Genomic DNA, 21,901 nt, shown 5'->3' with positions numbered 1-21,901 from the left:
TTTCCAAGTGCCATATCTTTCTGCCATATTTTTATCTGATGACAATAAAATATGCACATTCTGTTTCAGTGGACTATGTTCGTTCATATGAAATGAAAAAAATAATCAATATAAGATTTTTATTTTTGACATTCGAACCCATAACAAGTCGTTGGCCTTGACATTCTCTGACAATATATCATTGAGAAAAGTTTGCCCTAACCACGTGCTAACCAATTTCCAATGAAAATGAAACAAATTATGCTAAAATATGTGTGATGAGTTTCCTATATAAACTATAGTAAAATGTATCCTCTCCCCAGGGGGAATGCGACACATAGGGGGCCATGAAATTAACAATTTTGATAAAATAGCTTAAGAACCTTTTGTACACCATTCTGCGATATCTTGGTCTTAAGAAGAAGACCGACGCATGACGACAAATTGTATCATATTATCAGGCAGTCAGCCTAAATGTATGTTTCATATCTACCATATTAGAAGTTTGATGTTTTGTACGATATATATATATACTTAATTTTTACACATACATTAAAGGAGTTAGCTACTTTCATAAATTAAGATGTTTTTTCTAGAGTTTACTAGGCCGGATGAAATATGATCATGAGCAATCAGTATGGTCAATATGAGATTTGATAAAATGCCTCTCGTAGTCAACCACTCATGATCACTCAACTTCTTTTTGTAGGAGTCAATATTATATGTAGGAGAATTAAACTCTTGCGATGTCTGTTGCACACAAGTACAAAGAAATACATTATCACTTAAGCCGAAAAAATTCACACTTAAGTAGCAATAACACATAATAGTCAAAAACCCAATATATGTGATCAGTGATAAGAAACAGTACTTATAAGCATTTTTGGCAATTTATCCTGAAACAGCTATATAGCCTTCCATATTTGACATCCCACAGATTGTTGCTTGTATATATATAGTTTTAAAGGTCAACAATGGAAAAAACCTAAATGGTTATACATGAATTCATAATAAATAGAATTATTGACAAAAAAGTTTCATTTATTTTCACACTTTCTGGAGACCAATAAGGAGATTGATGATCATTTTAAGGGATTTGTTCGTGACATGAAAATCAAACATTTTTAATTAAATTTCAAAAGCAAATATAGATTTATTTTGAAAGTTATGAGGAATATTGATATTTGAGAAAGTCTTATATTATATGGATTTGATATATCGATTGCCAATAGATATACATGTATTTATCATTTTTCATGAAAACAACAAAAAGTTATATTACATGAAAACATTTGAAAAGGTTGAATCGTGAGCTGAATAATATATAAATAAGACAAGCTGGTTCAATAATAATTTAGCATTTTCATATATATTACGAGTGCGAGTAGCTACTGCAGTAAACCTTATCACAAAAGCCCAGATTATGTATATTGTCTCTGTCGGGGAAGGTACAGCACAAATGACCACCACGACAGATATGTGCCAGTTTTCTTAGTTTTAAAAAATAAACGATCGAATTCCATCACGCCATCACCGATCACGTTAGGTCTACCGATTCATAGATTTGAAACACAGGGACTTCGATCAGTTATCGCAGTAACCCGAAGGGTTCTGGTGTTGATATCGCTGATTAAAGTCTGCATATAGTATATAGGAAGATCGTCAGAAAATTCGGACTATAATCGCAGTAGATATTGTGATTTTGTGGTCTGGCCAGGCTTGAACAACTTATCGTAAACAGTTTCGTCCTAAATAAACAAACGCTTATTTCAGTGGGTCAACAAACAGATTTAAACTTTGTAAGCAACTTGCCTTTAATTCATGTTGATAGATATTAATTTCTAGCGACAAACATCACACTTTGATGCTTCGTGTGAAGCCCGTGTCCACGTGCCTCCATTTTGACAGAGTGCTCGCTCACGTAAACAGACGGAACACGTGATCGCTAAATATCGGACCAAATCTCATAAAATCTCGTGAACAAACTACCAAGTTTTAAACAAAAGAAATGTTGTTAGCCAAAACCTGGAGGGTATTATGAAAATCGGGAATTTGTTTGCGCTTGGTTGTTATGCCGTCTTTATTCCTAGTAGTTAAACAAGTGTCCTCTGTAAGGTAACGTCAGAATCTCGCAGTTATCTCCCTTCAAACAGTATTTTCGATATAGATTTGCAAAAATCGATGCAGGTGTAGATATTTACAAGACATTATTCTTATTGTTTATTCAAAATAGTTCCTGAAATGTTCACAACAGTATAAGCATAGTTAATACACTTCTGTGCACATCTACTTTGAATGACGGACTACAATGACGTGCCTCATACTTGGAACTACTAGTATAAGCGAATCATTACCCCTAGTTATAGAAATTACCACCAGAGGTCTCAAATTCCGGGCTTCCGCCGAAGAGAAATTTATACTGAATATACCTTTTTTCATGTAATAGCACTTTATTTGTAGTCTTGATAGTTTTCATAAATGTATATATAGTTCAACTACATCATATATGAACCGAAAGAAACTACAAAATGAACTGTGAAAGGAAATATAACGAAAATGAAAGTGAGAGATTGTGACGTCACAACTCGTAGGTGATTGTAATATGGCAGGCGTAAACGCCTCCATAAAAATGTGTGTATTAAAATAACAAAACCTTAATGATTTTCTTATTCGCGGCACAGTACAATCGTAGCACCTCAAATCAGGGGGTCATACATCCCTGTTTCATCCGTGTGTTCCTAATTTGACATACAATCTAAGGACTCGCCGACAATTACATCTAAAATCATTTATGTTTATCATAGAAACATTCTTATGTTCGCTTTGAAGTTTAAAATATTCCATATTATTTCCAATTACCAAAGCACAGAGATCGGAGAAACCGAGTTTATTTAGGTCGTTTCCTGTGGTATAAATTTATACGAACTTGACACTGGCAGTCACTGATAAAACAACACGAAATCCAATGTAATATTTTTTATTAACCAGTTCTAATCCTAACCTGAATAGGAATTATGAGCTAACGTCGGGCGTCTGTCCTTTTACTGCTCGCTACTGATTTTTAACTCACCTGTGTATCGGTGTCGTCACATTTCCCCGTGGCGAACCCCTCACTTTGGATTCGCCACATACAGTAAGCGGTGATATCAATCGATCTGTAGCAATATCAGACCCAGGTAAAAACCTATTGTTTTGGTTTTTGCTTCGAAGATTTTACATCCCAGACGTAAAAGTTTAATTGTCTAGTCGCTTAATTATGCTTTTAAAACCCCATTACGTTTTGCCTGCTGCTGACTCTAAAAATAACATTTAATTTTACCCACAATTCTTAGTCGACTTCCTGTTGGGGAAGAACCACACGAGGCAGAATCAACAACAACACAGTTCTGAACATGACAAAACCCCGACATAACATTACCGTTTAAGGTAATATTTAACTGTTTTTTGACATTTGAACCATCAAAATTACACTATTTGTTGATAAATGTCTAAAACTTAAAGAAATACGCGATGACTTTCGTGAAAATCGGAGCATTTCTATTTTTTTGTCCCGATTGTTCTATTCGAATAACCGAAAAATACGACTTTTCCAACCCAATTAAACGAATTTTTTTAACATGATTTAAGAGAAAATGGTTTTGGTTTTTGAAATTTTACCCAATTAAACGAAATACCCGATTAAGCGTTACCCGATTAAGTGGAATGCACTGTACCAGGTTATAGACATGACGACATCAGGGCTACCCAGGATACGTCGTAACATATACCAGGTTATAGACATCACGACATCAAGGTTACCCACGATATGTCGTAACATATACCAGGGTATAGACATCACAACATCAAGGTTACCCACGATATGTCATAACATATACCAGGTTATAGACATCACGACATCAAGGCTACCCACGATATGTCGTAACATATACCAGGGTATAGACATCACGACATCAAGGCTACCCACGATATGTCGTAACATATACCAGGGTATAGACATCACGACATCAAGGCTACCCATGATATGTCGTAACATATACCAGGTTATATAGACATCACAACATCAGGGCTACCCAGGATACGTCGTAACATATACCAGGGTATAGACATCACAACATCAAGGCTACCCAGGATACGTCGTAACATATACCAGGGTATATAGACATCACAACATCAGGGCTACCCAGGATACGTCGTAACATATACCAGGGTATAGACATCACGACATCAAGGCTACCCACGATATGTCGTAACATATACCAGGTTATAGACATCACAACATCAGGGCTACCCACGATATGTCGTAACATATACCAGGGTATAGACATCACGACATCAAGGCTACCCAGGATACGTCGTAACATATACCAGGTTATAGACATCACGACATCAAGGCTACCCAGGATATGTCATAACATATACCAGGTTATAGACATCACGACATCAGGGCTACCCAGGATACGTCGTAACATATACCAGGGTATAGACATCACAACATCAAGGTTACCCACGATATGTCGTAACATATACCAGGGTATAGACATCACAACATCAAGGCTACCCACGATATGTCGTAACATATACCAGGGTATATAGACATCACAACATCAGGGCTACCCAGGATACGTCGTAACATATACCAGGGTATATAGACATCACAACATCAGGGCTACCCAGGATATGTCGTAACATATACCAGGGTATAGACATCACGACATCGGGGCTTCCCAGAATGTGTCATTTACCAGGCAATAGACATCACAACATCAAGGCTACCAAAGATATAGTCTCACAAAAAGGAGGTCATTGATATATTATGTTATTGCCATTTATAGAGTATTTTATGTATATCATATACATATGTATATCATGATGAAGTAGATCTGTGATAAAATATGAAGTATTGTTTATTTCATTGCTGACTTGTATTTATCTCACATTGTGTATATGTTGTGTGATTGGCTTACATATTTACATCAGCTTTTCACATACAAATGTATATATACTAGCTCATTCTGATCTATCAGAGTTACTTCCCTTTGGTTTACTATGTCTTTACAGCCAGTGTGAGCCAAGACTTATACTAGCTGTCTTGACAGCCAGTGTGGGCCGAGACTTGTACTAGCTGTCTTGACAGCCAATGTGGGCCGAGACTTGTACTTGCTGTCTTGACAGCCAATGTGGGCAGACATTTGTATGAGCTGTCTTAATTGACAGCCAATGTGGGCTGAGACTTGTACTAGCTGTCTCGACAGCCAATGTGGGCCGAGACTTGTACTAGCTGTCTTGACAGCTAATGTGGGCCGAGACTTGTACTAGCTGTCTTGACGACCATTGTGGGCCGAGACTTGTACAAGCTGTCTTGACGACCATTGTGGGCCGAGACTTGTACTAGCTGTCTCGACGACCAATGTGGGCCGAGACTTGTACTAGCTGTCTCGACAGCCAATGTGGGCCGAGACTTGTACTAGCTGTCTCGACAGCCAATGTGGGCCGAGACTTGTACTTGCTGTCTCCACAGCCAATGTGGGCCGAGACTTGTACTAGCTGTCTCCACAGCCAATGTGGGCCGAGACTTGTACTAGCTGTCTCCACAGCCAATGTGGGCCGAGACTTGTACTAGCTGTCTCCACAGCCAATGTGGGCCGAGACTTGTACTAGCTGTCTCCACAGCCAATGTGGGCCGAGACTTGTACAAGCTGTCTTGACGACCAATGTGGGCCGAGACTTGTACTAGCTGTCTCGACGGCCAATGTGGGCCGAGACTTGTACTAGCTGTCTTGACAACCAATGTGGGCCGAGACTTGTACTAGCTGTCTCGACAGCCAGTGTGGGCCGAGACTTGTACTAGCTGTCTCGACAGCCAATGTGGGCCGAGACTTGTACTAGCTGTCTCCACAGCCAATGTGGGCCGAGACTTGTACTAGCTGTCTCCACAGCCAATGTGGGCCGAGACTTGTACTAGCTGTCTCCACAGCCAATGTGGGCCGAGACTTGTACTAGCTGTCTCCACAGCCAATGTGGGCCGAGACTTGTACAAGCTGTCTCCACAGCCAATGTGGGCCGAGACTTGTACTAGCTGTCTCGACGGCCAATGTGGGCCGAGACTTGTACTAGCTGTCTTGACAACCAATGTGGGCCATGACTTGTACTAGCTGTCTCGACAGCCAATGTGGGCCGAGACTTGTACTAGCTGTCTCGACAGCCAATGTGGGACGAGACTTGTACTAGCTGTCTCGACAGCCAATGTGGGCCGAGACTTGTACTAGCTGTCTCGACAGCCAATGTGGGCGGAGACTTGTACTAGCTGTCTCCACAGCCAATGTGGGCCGAGACTTGTACTAGCTGTCTCCACAGCCAATGTGGGCCGAGACTTGTACTAGCTGTCTCCACAGCCAATGTGGGCCGAGACTTGTACTAGCTGTCTTGACAGCTAATGTGGGTAGAGACTTGTACTAGCTGTCTTGACGACCAATGTGGGCCGAGACTTGTACTAGCTGTCTTGACAGCCAATGTGGGCCGAGACCTGTATTAGCTGTCTTGACAGCCAGTGTGGGCCGAGACTTGTACTAGCTGTACTCAATTATTTTTTTTACCTAAGTGTGTTTCTTTTTTTATTTCAATATCAATATATATATGGCCCTGTAGTTTCATGAAGTTTCCTAAATCATATCAAGTTAAAATACCTTTATATATTTAGTTAAATAAAACTGTCATGAAAATAAATGTGTTCAATAGAGCTATACCAAAAAATTACAAGTTGTGGTATAATTACTTTAATATAGAATTAATTAATTCTTTGAAATGCTAGCTTTATTTAGTAAGTTAATTGTGCTGCCTGTGAACCAGCGGATGCTTAGGAATCACTTTCAGCTTGGTTGTCTGTCATTGCATATCATTGATGGTATCTGTTGGTGTCAGTCACAATTCAGTTTTCTGGAGGCTTGCAAGATCAATTTGTAATATTGTATTTGGCCTCATTATAATGGATAACAGATGAAATTTGAACCATGTCATAATCTCAATTTTTGGCATTATATTAAATACATGTAGCTATGTCCCTTTGCACATAGGAATTTTTAAAATTTTGCAGAAAATATTTGCTATCACTTAACTACTTCCTTTTTAAATAGATTTAATTAATTTAAATCAACATATTTGTGCAAGTATATAAATACCTTGAAATGTTTTGTGTGTCAGGGTGCCAAGGTCAAGGTCATGGTAGCTATATATAGAATATCTCGGTCAATCATAATCATCAGGAAATGATGTTGGAAGTGTGATATGTAACTAGATTGATACCGTTAGATGGATAATATGATATCATATAAGCCTGTGCCGAGTAATAAGCCCTCCCATATATAGATATTGTAATTCAGTGGAAATGACAATTAGAGAATCTGCCTATATTAATTGTTCTGCAATTAGCCCAACCCAGTTTGTACCAGTATATATTTTGGCGTTATGGCCTTTTTGCCATATATTGTATTATTGAATAGAGTATACAGTGATTTTCCTACAATTTTTCAACTGGGTCCAGGGTCCATGGAATTGGGAATTTCTACACGACAAAATGTGACATTGGGAAAAACAAAAAATAGTGAAATTCATACAAATTTCAATTTTTCTTTGATGAATATTGCCTTTATATTATTTTTGATTTCATTTTGTTATCTATAGCTGTTTTTTTATTTTTCAAAAGTACCTTAGTATAGGTCTTTGTAGATAAAACTTAAATCATTCAAAAGTGGCATCAAAATTGGAAATTTTTCAGTGGCAAATTGGTAATTTTTTAGGGGAACGGGTCCTTTTAACAGACCCTGTTTCTATATATACTTGGCACACACACGGACTTTTTTATGTATTGGTAGAATACTCAAGGTTGGTACAACTGAAGTTATGGTTACAAAACTGAAATACATAAGTATACCATGGTGTTGTTTGATGAGGCTTTACCTCAATGTCTGTAAACAGAAACCTTTTCTTAGGATAACAATACAGAACTCTGTGATACTTGTGCTGCATATGATGTTTAGTAAAGAATGCTTTATGAAAGTCACTCAATTTGATGTTTTGTAGTTTTTTAAGTAGTATTTATTTACAATTTGATATTCCAGTGTTTGGAATTAGCCATCATTGATTAAGCTAGCTCCCAGGCTAATTTAGATTCTGGGGACTACGGACATGAAACAAAAAAGTAAAATGTTGTAATGTATGGCAAGCCGTTTTGATATTTAATACATATAAAATAGCTTAAGGTAAAAAGTTTTTTGACTTAAGCTAAAAAGATTTTGACTTAAGCTAAAAAGATTATGACTTAAGTTCAAAAACATCTTTTTGCATTATGTATTATTTTAGCTTAAGTTAAAAAGATTTTGACTTAAGTTGACAATAATATTGTAGGAAATGTGGTTCTGGCAGTCTCAGATACAGGATTTTGCAATCTTTTTACGAAGAAGCCTGGCACGACATAGATACACACTGATTATTGTAACTGTTTCACAAAAAAAAAACAAAAAAAAAACATAACAGTTTTAGATAAGCGCCCTGAATTCTTTAGTTTTTCATTATACACACCAAATTTTCATGCATTTTTTTTCTTTTTTAGCCAATTACTGATCAACACCAGTCATTTAATAATATCCATTGACATAGTTAATATATACTCTTTTTAACATTTCGTTGTTATATTTGATGATATCAGAGACTTGTATATGTGATATACAAGTCTCTGATGATATTGAATATTTTTGTGATACAGCAGTATCAAAGTTTATGCTGACGTTCTATGGGGAGTACCATACTTCACCTTCTACTGCATATTCTTTTCTATGCAAGAATCCATACCAGAAATAAGGTGATAGTCTTTTATGTATATCTATTTAGTGAAGAAACAACCAATCCGAAGTCGCTAACCTTCTATTTGACAAACCTCATTCTGTAATGACATGGCGATAATACATCACACAAGCCTTTTAAGGCTTACATCGATGTCATACTGTGATTACTGTGATTTTAGAGATCGATAATTTAAATTTTTTCCCGCATAGGTGCTCTACGTAATGCAACAAGAGAGATAAATCCTAATTCTAAAAATAGACCAAACAAGGAAGTTGGAGATTCCCGCTAAGTAGGTTTCGTGGAAGGTTTCTACCGCTGTTGTGTTGTGATATTGTGTCCAATGTTTACACCACATCTTATGACATGGCTAACACACAACAGGTAAGTTGGCATGCTGTATATCATAAAATGAAAGGGGGCAAATCCGCCCAGTTGACTTTCACTATGGCTACGGGAGAGAATGTAGGCTATATGATTATCAAATAGTGATATAGTTGAAGGATATATAGGGAACCTATCTGTCTCTGAAAAAAATCTATGTTTATCTTTCAACTAAACCAGTAACCTCTTTTTATTTGCCGTGAACGAAGCGAATTTCAAACTGCGGTTATTTTTCCTTTGCGGAATGAAATAAATATATGGAAAATGAAAGTAGACTGGGGTGCTTCGAAAATTAAGAATTTATCATCCTATTTTTTCCGCAGTACTTTGATTAAATTTTTATGTCATTGCATGCAGAAAGCAAGATATTTTACCCTCTTTAGACTTAGATATATAATATATCGCTAGCCTGATATTTATTTTCACTGAAACCAAAATAGTTACAGACATCTGATGATAAAGTGACAATAGGTAACCTAGCCCAAGTTTCCTCTGGCCCCTACACCAGACATGGTGTCAGGGCCAGCGGAAACTCGGGCTATAGGTAACCTGATTAGCTACTATTGTTGTGGAAGTGACAAATGCTGCTCCAACAATATTAGTAACCATGGGTGGAAATATTCTATTTTATAACAAATCTCAGTAACTCACTCACTTTACACATATAATTATGTATTGCTATTAAACGGTGAAAAAAACACACGAGAGTAATGATTCAGCCGACTTAGTTATATATTTTCTTCCCTGTTTTAGCTAGATAGGAGGAAAACGAAACTTAGAACAATCGGAGACAGGAAATGATTACAGTTTATTCTAGGTTAGTTCTGTTAAGATTTTTAAGAATGCTTTAAAACTGCATTATATTCGGCTTAGATAATACACAGATTCTAAAATATAAGACATGATAAATATCATTATAAAGGATCTATATAATATTATGGTAAAACATGCTCTTATATCAACTGGTAGAAGAAAATGGGAAGAATCATTTGAAGATATTGAATTGAATTGGGTCAATATATATAATAATCCGTTCAAGGTTACGAAAAGCACAAAATTACAATGGTTCCAGTATAGGATAGTTCAAAATATTTTAATGACAAATTCGTTTTTATTCAAAGTGGGATTAGTAAATAATCCAATATGTAATTTATGTAATCGTGAAAGAGAAACTATCGTTCATATTTTATGGGAATGTAGAGAAACTCAGAGATTTTTGCAAAGTATAGAGACACTTTTGGATGCGCTGTATATCCCATTTCAATACAATAAACAAAGTTTTCTTTTTGGTGTGTTTTTAAATAATAGATATTCTCCTTTAAATAGAATAGACAATGAAATTTTGATCATAATTAAGTTTTTTATATACAAAACAAGATGCTTGCATAAAGTCTTAAATCCTCATGCCTTAATCAATTCAATTAAAGAACATTACATATTTCAAAAGTATATAGCCAATAGTAAAGGTGAAGGTGCACAGCTGAAATGTGAAAATGAATGGAAAAAATGGGAAAAACTTATTGAACTGTCTGATAGTTAATTTTCTTTACAATTTTGATTTATGTTACATGTTATTGTTTTGTCTACATGTTATTGTTTTGTCTACATGTTGTTGTTTTGGATTGTTTAGTCTACATGTTATTGTTTTGTCTACATGTTATTGTTTTGTCTACATGTTGTTGTTTTGGATTGTTTTGTCTACATGTTATTGTTTTGGATTGTTTTGTCTACATGTTGTTGTTTTGGATTGTTTTGTCTACATGTTATTGTTTTGGCTTGTTTTGTCTACATGTTATTGTTTTGTCTACATGTCACTGTTTGGATTGTTTAGTCTACATGTTATTGTTTTGGCTTGTTTTGTCTACAAAAAAAATATGTTATTGTTTTGTCTACGTGTTATTGTTTTGGATTGTTTTGTCTACATGTTATTGTTTTGGATTGTTTTGTCTACATGTTGTTGTTTTGTCTACGTGTTATTGTTTTGGATTGTTTTGTCTACATTGTTATTGTTTTGGATTGTTTTGTCTACATGTTGTTGTTTTGTCTACATGTTATTGTTTTGTCTACATGTTATTGTTTTGTCTACATGTTATTGTTTTGTCTACATGTTGTTGTTTTGGATTGTTTAGTCTACATGTTATTGTTTTGTCTACATGTTATTGTTTTGTCTACATGTTGTTGTTTTGGATTGTTTTGTCTACATGTTATTGTTTTGGCTTGTTTTGTCTACATGTTATTGTTTTGGATTGTTTTGTCTACATGTTATTGTTTTGGATTGTTTTGTCTACAGGTTATTGTTTTGGATTGTTTTCGCTGCATGCTAATTTTTCCATCCAGATTTTACAAGAAACCTTTTCCCTGTACATTGATTTTATTAAACGCACATCTTTTATGATTTTGTAAGCCCACATTACACTAATTAGGTAAGATACAGTATTGTACATATGATAAAGTAGAACTTTTTTTCAGTTTGGAAATTCTCTGAAGCTAGTGTTGGTGTTGATGTATACCATGTGATCCATTCCTGTAACTCTGAGACTTGCTCATAATGATGGGTGCCAACCAGAGCAGTGACGAAGGTATTTCTGAGGCCATCCTTGATATTCCATGTAGGGGTAATGAATATAATTGCTCCCTAAATTCACTGAGAATCAAGCCATCCTCGATATTTTATGCAGGTGTTATCACTCACTTTTACTCTGAAGCCAATAATCCTCTTTACTTAATGCATGAGTTATAATGCTCACTTTTGCTCTTAAGCCGTCCTTGATAATTCAGGGGTTGTGATGCTTAATTTTGCTTGAGTGAAAGCTTAGCTAGAGTGCATGAACCCCTGGAGTATCGAGGATTGTCTATACCCAAATAATTAATTTTTCTTTGTTTTCATGGTAAATACTCAAATGTGATTGGTCGAAAAATTCTTTTCATTCTTTCCGAGAATGGCGCGAAAAATGTGACGTCACAATACGACAATTGACGTTGTGTATTGATTTGAGAAAAAGAATATAATTTAAAACCAGTAAAATTGTACATAAACATGTTTTAAATTAGAAAATCATTTTCAAAAATTAATAATTATAAGCGTTGATGTAAATTATTTTTTAGTTTCATCGGGGTATGAAACAAATTTTGTTTGCAAACTTCTGTAAGAATCCGCTATGCGGATTCATACAGTTTGCAAACAAAATTTATTTCATATCATATACCCTGATGAAACTAAACAAAAATGACATCAACGCTTAAATAAATTACATCCCTTAATTGTCAACTGGATATTACATGATAATTAGGCCTTTTTCTAGATCTGTATCTGCTTAGGTTTCAAATTTTGAAGGGTTGAGTTTGGGACTTACATGTATATACAGCGTTGATTATATAAGTATTGTGAATATAGTTGGTCAAGGGAAATAACTCTGATTTTCATGATGTGTTGTACTGGACTTGCAGTATTAAATACATTTCCTTAGCATACTTGCCAACTTTCCCGATTTAGTCGGGAATTTCCCGATTCCAGACTCCCTGCCCCGTCTCCCGATCGTATAGATAAAACATAGTGTATTCTCCCGATTTTGGAGAATATGTCTTGATAACCCCGTATGGAGCCCCTATTCATCTTGTTAGATTCACTTAGGCCTATGACAGGTAACGCTTGCTGGCTGTTGAAAGACATATGTGTGGGGCATTGGTCAGTTAACTGACCTGCTCACAGACCGTAACGAAATTCTGAAACTTCACTGACTGCAAGGGTGACAATACCCCGATAAATAAACAATTAATTAAAACCAATTAAGCTGAGGACGCGTGATGGTTTTGTAGCAGGTCAGTCATGGTTGATTAAACGCTTGTAAATGGCTTCGTATACTGCCTTTGATGTCAAGCGCATAAACGACCTCTACTCGACAGTATATCTCGGACAGAAAAAGTGAAAACAACACTGGCAATGTTATCAACGGAGTATCGAATGTGACAGATTACTTATTGAAATGTTAACTACATTTAAACATTGGCTGATCTTTAGATAATTAGCACAAGGAAATAAATTCACAATAACGACCATATAGACCGAAGGCCTGGTTGCCGGTAGGTAACGTCGTTTCAATCACCGTATCATCAGCATACTTAGTGTCAATTAGCAGAGACTTATTTTGGCAGAAACTTTCCCAATTCACATTTTGAACGACAAAAACATGTCCACAAATATTCACTTTCTTAAACTAAATACTGTCATGTTAAAACTTTGATTTTAAGTATCAGTCCCCACCTACAAAGCACAGAGTTGTAAGCCTATAGTGATTACAACTGCTGGTACAGCCCTTTTTATTTTTTTTGTATTATTGTCTTTGTTGTAATCCAAAGAAACATTTGAAATTTCATTCAGATATTATATTGTACTCTAGATATTTATCGTGACATTTTAGGTATTTTCTTTTGAAGTTTACTGCCAGAGAGAAAGCTTGATAGAAAGTGATATCATTGTGATAATTTGCATTTAATTGACTGACATCTATCTTACAACATACTTTTCATAACATATCTAAGTAAATACTTTTATTTAGAGTGAACAGTGAGTTAAATCATTTCCAGAAATAATTAAAAATGATGTAATTTTGCAGCTATTTTTTGTAATTTGTTGCTTATATAATTATCTTTCCAAACTTAAATAAAAAAGATCATTGGCCAAGTTTGAAATAAGGTTTTTTTTTCACCCTTTTTTTCAGTGAGGGAAGGAAGCTTAAGTGATCATGCAAGGAATTTATTTTCCAATAGCAAATTATCTCCCCCTTAGTTTTTGTTTGCTATCTGTGTCGCGCGTGAAATGTGTTTTCCGGTCAAAAATGTCGCTCACGCACTTTCTCCCCCATGAGAATTTTAAAAAGTTGGCAAGTATGCCTTAGTCTGGTCCATGAAGTTTTTTACCCAATTTTTAGTTTATTATTTTTTCTAATTTCATTTTCATTTATATCATGATTTCGAAAATGAAACTGTAAAATGTATTGCAGTACATTTATTTTAAGTGGTATATTTTACCCTCAGAAATTAAAATAATTGGAATCTAAATTTCTGCCTGATCTAAATCAGTAAATGAAGGGATAGGATACCCTTAATATAGGCTAAACATCATTAAATATTTCTACCAAGTGTCTGTAGTGTAATTTTTGTGGTCATTTATATTGTGAATGCAAGAAAAAAACATATAGATTGACATTCTGATGTATAGTAACACCTGGATTCAATCTTGCCCTTTTTAATACCATTTATGAATAAATTTTCCCCAGGAGAATTGTTTTCCCCCGGTCTAATTCCCTGCAAGCAAGAACAATTTTCGAAATGGAAACATTGCCTTTTTTTTTTTTAAACTAGATGAAATCAAAGTCATGTTATCAAATTTATGATGTAATTAATTTACACACATGGAACACCTGAGCTGGTGTTCTGAGCTGACCTTGGTTACAGTTGGGCTGGACCTACCATTGGGCCCCTTCGAACCTTGGCTTTTCCCCATTTAGTAAAATAGGATATTCCCATATATCCTGCCTTCATCCCTGACAATTAGCAGTCCTCAAATTTTCGAATATGTTGATAAAGATGCATGTCTATAGGGAAAAACTTAAATACCAGGTGTTGACAAGTGATTTTCAGGGGTTCTGGACACAAGTTGTCCTTTTATTCGTCACATTATTTAAAATTTTTGATGACTAATAGTAAAAAGTTCAAAGTAGAAATTAGGATCACTATTTTTAACAGGTTTTTTAGCCATTGTCATTAATTCCTCCATTTTTTTATTCAACAAGTAGAATGTGTATGGAACTTAATAAAACTGATCAATAACAATAATTATCTTTCTTTTAAGAGGAAAATGTATATCCACCTTCAAGATCAGATCATGTTGTATATCAACGACATCCATCACGCTTTAGTAGAGGGACGTCTGGGGATACAGATGAGAATGATGACGATGAGGAATCGCCTACTGCACAAAGGAATGTCAGGCGTAGAAGGCGCCACAGGTTTACCATGATTGGCAAACTTCAGGCTACAGTGATCAAGGGAAACATTGTAGAGGAGACGGTATTACATTAATTTATTAAAGTGTTAATTAAACATAACGATACAATTCAAAAATATGTGAATGACAGAACTGTCTGATCTTATTGTGGTATACAGATTGTCAGATTTCAGACCTTATTAGGACATGTTTATATCACAAAGTCATAAGTAGAGTTGGAACGAGATTGACATAAATTATATAATAAACATTCCACATTACTTATCCGTCTAAAGCATTAAAATTATACCTTAACAAACAGATTTAACAGAATCTAAAGCCAAATAGCTCAACTTAAGGTACAGATGATTGCTGCGACGTATTCCAGCCACTGAGGTCACATAATTTGTTGATATGCAGGTGTTTTGATATGATACAGGTAAATGTTTTGAATAGGGATATGAAAGGAGTTCAGATCATAAAGGATGTGTGAACTTAACTAGTAAACCTCTCTGGAAAGGTCATGGAACTCATACTTGCCAACTTCTTGGAATTTCCACTGGGAAATATTGTGTTTCTCAAAAAGTTCAAGCCCTAGAAAAGACATTTATAGATCTATAAATAAACCTTAAAATATTTTCAACATATCTTTTAGTTCAAATGGAAATTTTAATATCATCAACAATTAAAGAAAGGTTTTACTGATAATATCCTTGTCTAAATATAGGGTTCAAAATTGAACTTAAAATCATATAACTGTTAAGCGAACCTGCCTGCCTTGGAGGGCGGGGTTATAACTGTTAAGTAAACCTGCTATAGAGGACTTAAAGGTGTAGTGTACGTATGCCGGCCTTGGAGGGCGGGGTTATAACTGCTAAGTAAACCTGCTATAGAGGACTTAAAGGTGTAGTGTACGTATGCCGGCCTTGGAGGGCGGGGTTATAACTGCTAAGTAAACCTGCTATATAGGACTTACAGGTGTAGTGTATGCCGGCCTTGGAGAGCGGGGTTATAACTGTTAAGTAAACCTGCTATAGAGGACTTACAGGTGTAATGTATACCTGCCTTGGAGGGCGGGGTTATAACTGTTAAGTAAACCTGCTATAGAGGACTTATAGGTGTAGTGTATACCTGCCTTGGAGGGCATGGTTATAACTGTTAACCAGCAACACAGGAGGATTTGCCCTCAGATGTCAAACTATTTTATATTACAGGCTGATGTAATAGTGAATAGTACTGTGAAGGAGCTCAGACTGGACAAAGGGAGAGCATCCAAGAGTCTCCTGATAGCAGCCGGAGATAAAATCCAGTCAGAGTGTGACAACGATTACCCCAGGGGTATCAGTCATGGTGACTTGGCTGTGACAAGTGGAGGTAGGCTCTCCTGTCAGAAGATCTACCATGTTTGCCTGCCGAAACGGACCAGTACGCAAGATGAGAAGGTATATGTAACCCGTGTATACAGTATGTATACAGTATGTTTATCTACTATCACAAGGCTCTGCTTTTACTCCCACAAGTATAACCAAATATCAAACTTAGTAGCAGAGTTATCGCCCTTTGATTTAACAGAATTTATCAATCTGTCGAGCTATAATGACATGGTTACTCCTAACCACAAAAACCTGCAATATGCCATGAAAGCGGGGGATATCAAGTCCATGAAGTTTGATTGTTTTCAAATGAGTCATAAGTTTAAAATTGATACAGTTTCCTATAGGGATGAACGTTAATGACCTTGAACCAATTTCAAGGACTTTGAACAAATTTCAAGGTCATCAGTGTCCGATTAATCTAAAAGCTTCAAAGTCAAAGAGGTAAAAAAAGAACTAAAATAGTATAAGTAAGAAGAATCTGGTTGCTTAAAGTTTGGTTTTGTAAGTTTGATTTTGTTTGTATGACAGGTGATGAAGTCTGTGTTACATAAATGTCTTGAGAAGGCCCACATCAGCAATAAGACCTCTATAGCCTTCCCAGCACTAGGCACAGGCTTCCTGGGATACTCCCCTGATGTGGTTGCTACGACGATGTTCCAGTGTATACAAGAATTTGATAAAGCTCATCAGTCAACAACCTTGAAAACAATTTATATTATCGTATTCTACAAAGAAGACAACATATTTCGGGTAAGTTACTTGTACACTGTAAAACGTTTTAATGCATTCAAACTTTGTAACAGTGACTAAAATGGATGTACATATACTGACAACAGTTTTGCTGTCGACCAACAGTCTGAGGATGTTCGATGATTATTGGTTGTCCTGTAACTCCCCAGAGAACCAGTACTAATCCCACCCATCACTCTTGTCTATTGTACTTTATTAAAAAAAGTATAAAAATGCTGGTTCATGTCCTGCAATAAACCCACCCTCTACATTAAGTCATGATTGATGTATTTGCTGCCGGGGTGTATTGCAAGATTTATATTGTATTTCCATTTCATGTGATATTTATCTACTTCATCGTATAAGATTTTCAGTTAGGCCTTTCACAAGGTGAGTTTAATAACAATAACAATATATCATATAATGGAGCTATTCTTTCAACACTATTCCGTTGTATTTCTGTCCAAAAGTATAGACTTGAAGAATGTCTTTTTTAACCTCTGAATACTCCATATGTTATCTTTAACACTGCAGGCTGCATGAGTTTTACCAATACCAATATAACTTTTAAAAAATTCATGGAAAGGCATTACAGAAATTGAGGAAAGTTATGTAACCAAATTATTTCCTTAAATTCAGTGATGCTTAACTTAAGGATTTACCTGTATTGATAAAACTTTAACACCATGTCAATAATTGAAACATGTATAGTTACTCATGTATTTATATCTTAATAGTAACTTGTGAGTAATTATGGGTAAAATAATCAACATCTAAGTCATTTAAAAGGATTTTCAGATAAAGTAAAACCTGCCTTAGTACCTGCCTGCCCTTATATTAGTGATTACAGATACAGTCAAACCTGTCTTCGTGATTACATTCAAACCTGCCTTAGTGATTACAGTCAAACCTGCCTTAGTACCTGCCTTAGTGAATACAGATACAGTCAAACCTGCCTTAGTGAATACAGATACAGTCAAACCTGTCTTAGTGATTACAGTCAAACCTGCCTTAGTGATCACAGATACAGTCAAACATGTCTAAGTACCTGCCTTAGTGATTACAGATACAGTCAAACCTGCCTTAGTGATTACAGATACAGTCAAACCTGTCTTAGTACCTGCCTTAGTGAATACAGATACAGTCAAACCTGCCTTAGTGATCACAGATACAGTCAAACCTGTCTTAGTGATTACAGATACAGTCAAACCTGCCTTAGTGAATACAGATATAGTCAAACCTGCCTTAGTGATTACAGTCAAACCTGCCTTAGTGATTACAGTCAAACCTGTCTTAGTGATTACAGATACAGTCAAACCTGCCTTAGTGATTACAGATACAGTCAAACCTGCCTTAGTGATTACAGATACAGTCAAACCTGCCTTAGTGATTACAGATACAGTCAAACCTGCCTTAGTGAATACAGTCAAACCTGCATATACAGTCAAACCTGTCTTAGTGATTACAGATACAGTCAAACCTGCCTTAGTGATTACAGATACATTCAAACCTGCCTTAGTGATTACATATACAGTCAAACCTGCCTTAGTGATTACAGATACAGTCAAACCTGCCTTAGTGATTACAGATACATTCAAACCTGCCTTAGTGATTACAGATACAGTCAAACCTGTCTTAGTGAATACAGATACAGTCAAACCTGCCTTAGTGATTACAGATACAGTCAAACCTGCCTTAGTGATTACATATACAGTCAAACCTGCCTTAGTGATTACAGATACATTCAAACCTGCCTTAGTGATTACAGATACAGTCAAACCTGTCTTAGTGATTACAGATACAGTCAAACCTGCCTTAGTGATTACAGATACAGTCAAACCTGCCTTAGTGATTACAGTCAAACCTGCCTTAGTGATTACAGATACAGTCAACCCTGTCTTAGTGATTACAGTCAAACCTGTCTTAGTGATTACAGATACAGTCAAACCTGCCTTAGTGATTACAAATACAGTCAAACCTGCCTTAGTGATTACAGATACAGTGAAACCTGTCTTAGTGATTACAGTCAAACCTATCTTAGTGATTACAGATACAGTCAAACACGCCTTGGTGATTACAGATACAGTCAAACCTGTCTTAGTGATTACAGTCAAACCTGCCTTAGTGATTACAGATACAGTCAAACCTGTCTTAGTGATTACAGATACAGTCAAACCTGCCTTAGTGATGACAGATACAGTCAAACCTGTCTTAGTGATTACAGATACAGTCAAACATGCCTTAGTGATTACAGATACAGTCAAACCTGCCTTAGTGATTACAGTCAAACCTGCCTTAGTGATTACAGTCAAACCTGTCTTAGTGATTACAGTCAAACCTGTCTTAGTGATTACAGTCAAACCTGTCTTAGTGATTACAGATACAGTCAACCCTGTCTTAGTGATTACAGATACAGTCAAACCTGCCTTAGTGATTACAGATACAGTCAAACCTGCCTTAGTGATTACAGATACAGTCAACCCTGCCTTAGTGATTACAGATACAGTCAAACCTGTCTTAGTGATTACAGATACAGTCAAACCTGTCTTAGTGATTACAGTCAAACCTGTCTTAGTGATTACAGATACAGTCAAACCTGCCTTAGTGATTACAGATACAGTCAAACCTGCCTTAGTGATTACAGATACAGTCAAACCTGTCTTAGTGATTACAAATACAGTCAAACCTGCCTTAGTGATTACAGTCAAACCTGCCTTAGTGATTACAGTCAAACCTGCCTTAGTGATTACAGATACAGTCAAACCTGTCTTAGTGATTACAGTCAAACCTGTCTTAGTGATTACAGATACAGTCAAACCTGTCTTAGTGATTACAGATACAGTCAAACCTGTCTTAGTGAATACAGTCAACCCTGTCTTAGTGATTACAGATACAGTCAAACCTGTCTTAGTGATTACAGATACAGTCAAACCTGTCTTAGTGATTACAGATACAGCCAAACCTGTCTTAGTGATTACAGATACAGTCAAACCTGTCTTAGTGATTACAGATACAGTCAAACCTGCCTTAGTGATTACAGATACAGTCAAACCTGTCTTAGTGATTACAGTCAAACCTGCCTTAGTGATTACAGATACAGTCAAACCTGTCTTAGTGATTACAGATACAGTCAAACCTGTCTTAGTGATTACAGATACAGTCAAACCTGCCTTAGTGATTACAGATACAGTCAAACCTGTCTTAGTGATTACAGTCAAACCTGCCTTAGTGATTACAGTCAAACCTGCCTTAGTGATTACAGTCAAACCTGTCTTAGTGATTACAGATACAGTCAATCCTGTCTTAGTGATTACAGATACAGTCAAACCTGCCTTAGTGATTACAGATACAGTCAAACCTGTCTTAGTGATTACAGTCAAACCTGTCTTAGTGATTACAGATACAGTCAAACCTGTCTTAGTGATTACAGATACAGTCAAACCTGTCTTAGTGATTACAGATACAGTCAAACCTGCCTTAGTGATTACAGATACAGTCAAACCTGCCTTAGTGATTACAGATACAGTCAAACCTGTCTTAGTGATTACAGATACAGTCAAACCTGTCTTAGTGATTACAGTCAAACCTGCCTTAGTGATTACAGTCAAACCTGTCTTAGTGATTACAGATACAGTCAAACCTATCTTAGTGATTACAGATACAGTCAAACCTGCCTTAGTGATTACAGTCAAACCTGTCTTAGTGATTACAGATACAGTCAAACCTGTCTTAGTGATTACAGATACAGTCAAACCTGTCTCAGTGATTACAGATACAGTCATACCTGTTTTAGTGATTACAGATACAGTCAAACCTGTCTTAGTGATAACAGATACAGTCAAACATGTCTTAGTGATTACAGTCAAACCTGTCTTAGTGATTACAGTCAAACCTGTCTTAGTGATTACAGATACAGTCAAACCTGTCTTAGTGATTACAGATACAGTCAAACCTGTCTTAGTGATTACAGATACAGTCAAACCTGCCTTAGTGATTACAGATACAGTCAAACCTGTCTTAGTGATTACAGATACAGTCAACCCTGTCTTAGTGATGACAGATACAGTCAAACCTGCCTTAGTGATTACAGATACAGTCAAACCTGTCTTAGTGATTACAGTCAAACCTGCCTTAGTGATTACAGTCAAACCTGCCTTAGTGAATACAGTCAAACCTGCCTTAGTGATTACAGTCAAACCTGCCTCAGTGATTACAGATCGGTAAAACATGCCTAAGTGATTACAGATCTAGATACAGTCAAACCTGCCTTAGTGATTACAGATACAGTCAAACCTGTCTTAGTGATTACAGATACAGTCAAACCTGCCTTAGTGATTACAGTCAAACCTGCCTTAGTGATTACAGTAAAACATGCCTTAGTGATTACAGATACAGTCAAACCTGCCTTAGTGATTACAGATACAGTCAAACCTGTCGTAGTGATTACAGATACAGTCAAACCTGTCTTAGTGATTACAGATACAGTCAAACCTGCCTTAGTGATTACAGATACAGTCAAACCTGCCTTAGTGATTACAGTCAAACTTGTCTTAGTGATTACAGATACAGTCAAACCTGTCTTCGTGATTACAGATACAGTCAAACCTGCCTT

At 36.2% G+C, this 21,901-nt stretch overlaps 1 protein-coding gene across 1 annotated transcript in view; it reads left to right on the top strand.

Moving 5' to 3' along the window:
- The window catches only part of LOC117330056, a 50,712-nt gene that overhangs the window by 17,374 nt on the left and 11,437 nt on the right, over positions 1 to 21,901 (top strand). The window contains exons 12-14 of the mRNA XM_033888275.1: positions 15,052 to 15,267; positions 16,399 to 16,626; positions 17,089 to 17,310. Coding sequence (XP_033744166.1) covers positions 15,052 to 15,267; positions 16,399 to 16,626; positions 17,089 to 17,310 — 666 coding nt within the window. The remainder of the gene's footprint in view (positions 1 to 15,051; positions 15,268 to 16,398; positions 16,627 to 17,088; positions 17,311 to 21,901) is intronic.

The sequence above is a fragment of the Pecten maximus genome, chromosome 6 (assembly GCF_902652985.1).
Source record: "Pecten maximus chromosome 6, xPecMax1.1, whole genome shotgun sequence".
Taxonomy (NCBI): domain Eukaryota; kingdom Metazoa; phylum Mollusca; class Bivalvia; order Pectinida; family Pectinidae; genus Pecten; species Pecten maximus.
This window is presented reverse-complemented; position numbering and strand designations above follow the sequence as displayed.